A 1352-nucleotide genomic window follows, 5' to 3' on the forward strand; every position below is an offset into this window, starting at 1 on the left:
GGTCTTGTGCACATCGTTCTTTTTTCGCCGTAAAAAGATCACAACAGTGAAGAAGATTGCCGGCGATTCCAACGCTAGCGGCGACGTTACTCCACTAAAGCCATGGACTGTGCTCCGACTGCTCCATGATGCAGGATTCAGGAGAAGAGGGGCCGGGACTTGCGGCGTATGAGCGAGATGACATCGTCGATTGGTAGCAAAGATACCTGCACAAAATCGTGAGGTACAGGAACGGAGGCCAGAGAATATTTTTCATGGACGAAACGAGGGTGAATGCAGGACACATTCTCTCGACTGTGTGGCTAGACACGACTGTTGCTTCCCACCGCGACGCCTTCATGCCTGGTGTGACGATGGGTCTAAAGCAGCCGTCAGGAAAGGAGCAGCGCCTGATCGTGACGCATATCGGCAACAAGGACGGCTTCGTCGACGGTGGCTTGGACGTCTTTCGCGGTAAAACAAACGGCGACTACCACGAGGAGATGGACAGCACACGCTTCTAGAGGTGGTTTCATGCTTGTCTAGGGAAATTGCCACAAGGTAGTGTTATTGTAATGGACAATGCCTCGTACCACTCGCGTTTGGTAGAAGCAGTGCTTACGACTGCTTCTCGCAAGGAAGTAGTGCAGGATTGGCTGACATTGAAAGGGATTATTTGGCAACCGAAAATGCTGAAAAAGGAGCTCCTGAACTTTGTGGCCTCTGTAAAGCACCAATACATGAAGTATCGTGTTGACAACACAGCTGAACGTTTATGGTGTGTTGCGCTGCGGCTTCCACCCTACCACTGTGAGTTCAAGTTCAACCCAATCGAGCTCATACAGGCTCAGATGAAGAACGGTGTGGCATCCAGGAATACCATATCTAAGCTGACAACTGTAGAGGTTCTCCTTAGAGAAGAAGCCGCTAAGATGACAGCAGAACACTAGGCAAATGCGGTCAGGCATGTCATCGATATTGAAAAAAGTTTACGTAAGACAGAAATGGCAGTGCACATTCCAGCCCATCATCATCCATCTCGATGAAGATGACATGGACTCCGAAAGTGATGTGTCTGGAGTAGAGCCCCTCGAAGACTTGTAGAGCTAGCACCCATTCACGGGGGTCCTACAAGTTTTGGAACTCCTTTGTTACAATGCTGACTTAGCTACTGTTTAAAAAACACTGCTCTAATTTGCTGTGATTAATTCAGTGGTGTGTGCTGTATAGCCGGTTCGGCAGGATTGCCTTCAGATATAGCAATAATCACGGGAAAAGCTGCTTCAGTGCTTCATTCCTGACCCCATTTGCTGCAATTAACTCAGTGATGTGTGTGTCGTATGCGTGGCTCGGTGCCGACAGCATTCAGTTAC

The 1352-nt window shown here is 49.0% G+C and overlaps 1 protein-coding gene across 1 annotated transcript; it reads left to right on the forward strand.

Moving 5' to 3' along the window:
• The first annotated feature begins 353 nt into the window (after positions 1 to 353).
• Positions 354 to 929, forward strand: LOC146199475 (uncharacterized). Its single transcript, XM_084592134.1, has 2 exons — positions 354 to 453; positions 526 to 929. The coding sequence occupies exons 1-2, from the start codon at positions 354 to 356 to the stop codon at positions 927 to 929; spliced, it is 504 nt and encodes a 167-aa protein (XP_084448260.1).
• The last annotated feature ends 423 nt before the right edge of the window (positions 930 to 1352 follow it).

Source organism: Amblyomma maculatum, chromosome 2 (assembly GCF_055883805.1).
Source record: "Amblyomma maculatum isolate TAMU_Amacu chromosome 2, ASM5588380v1, whole genome shotgun sequence".
Taxonomy (NCBI): Eukaryota; Metazoa; Arthropoda; class Arachnida; order Ixodida; family Ixodidae; genus Amblyomma; species Amblyomma maculatum.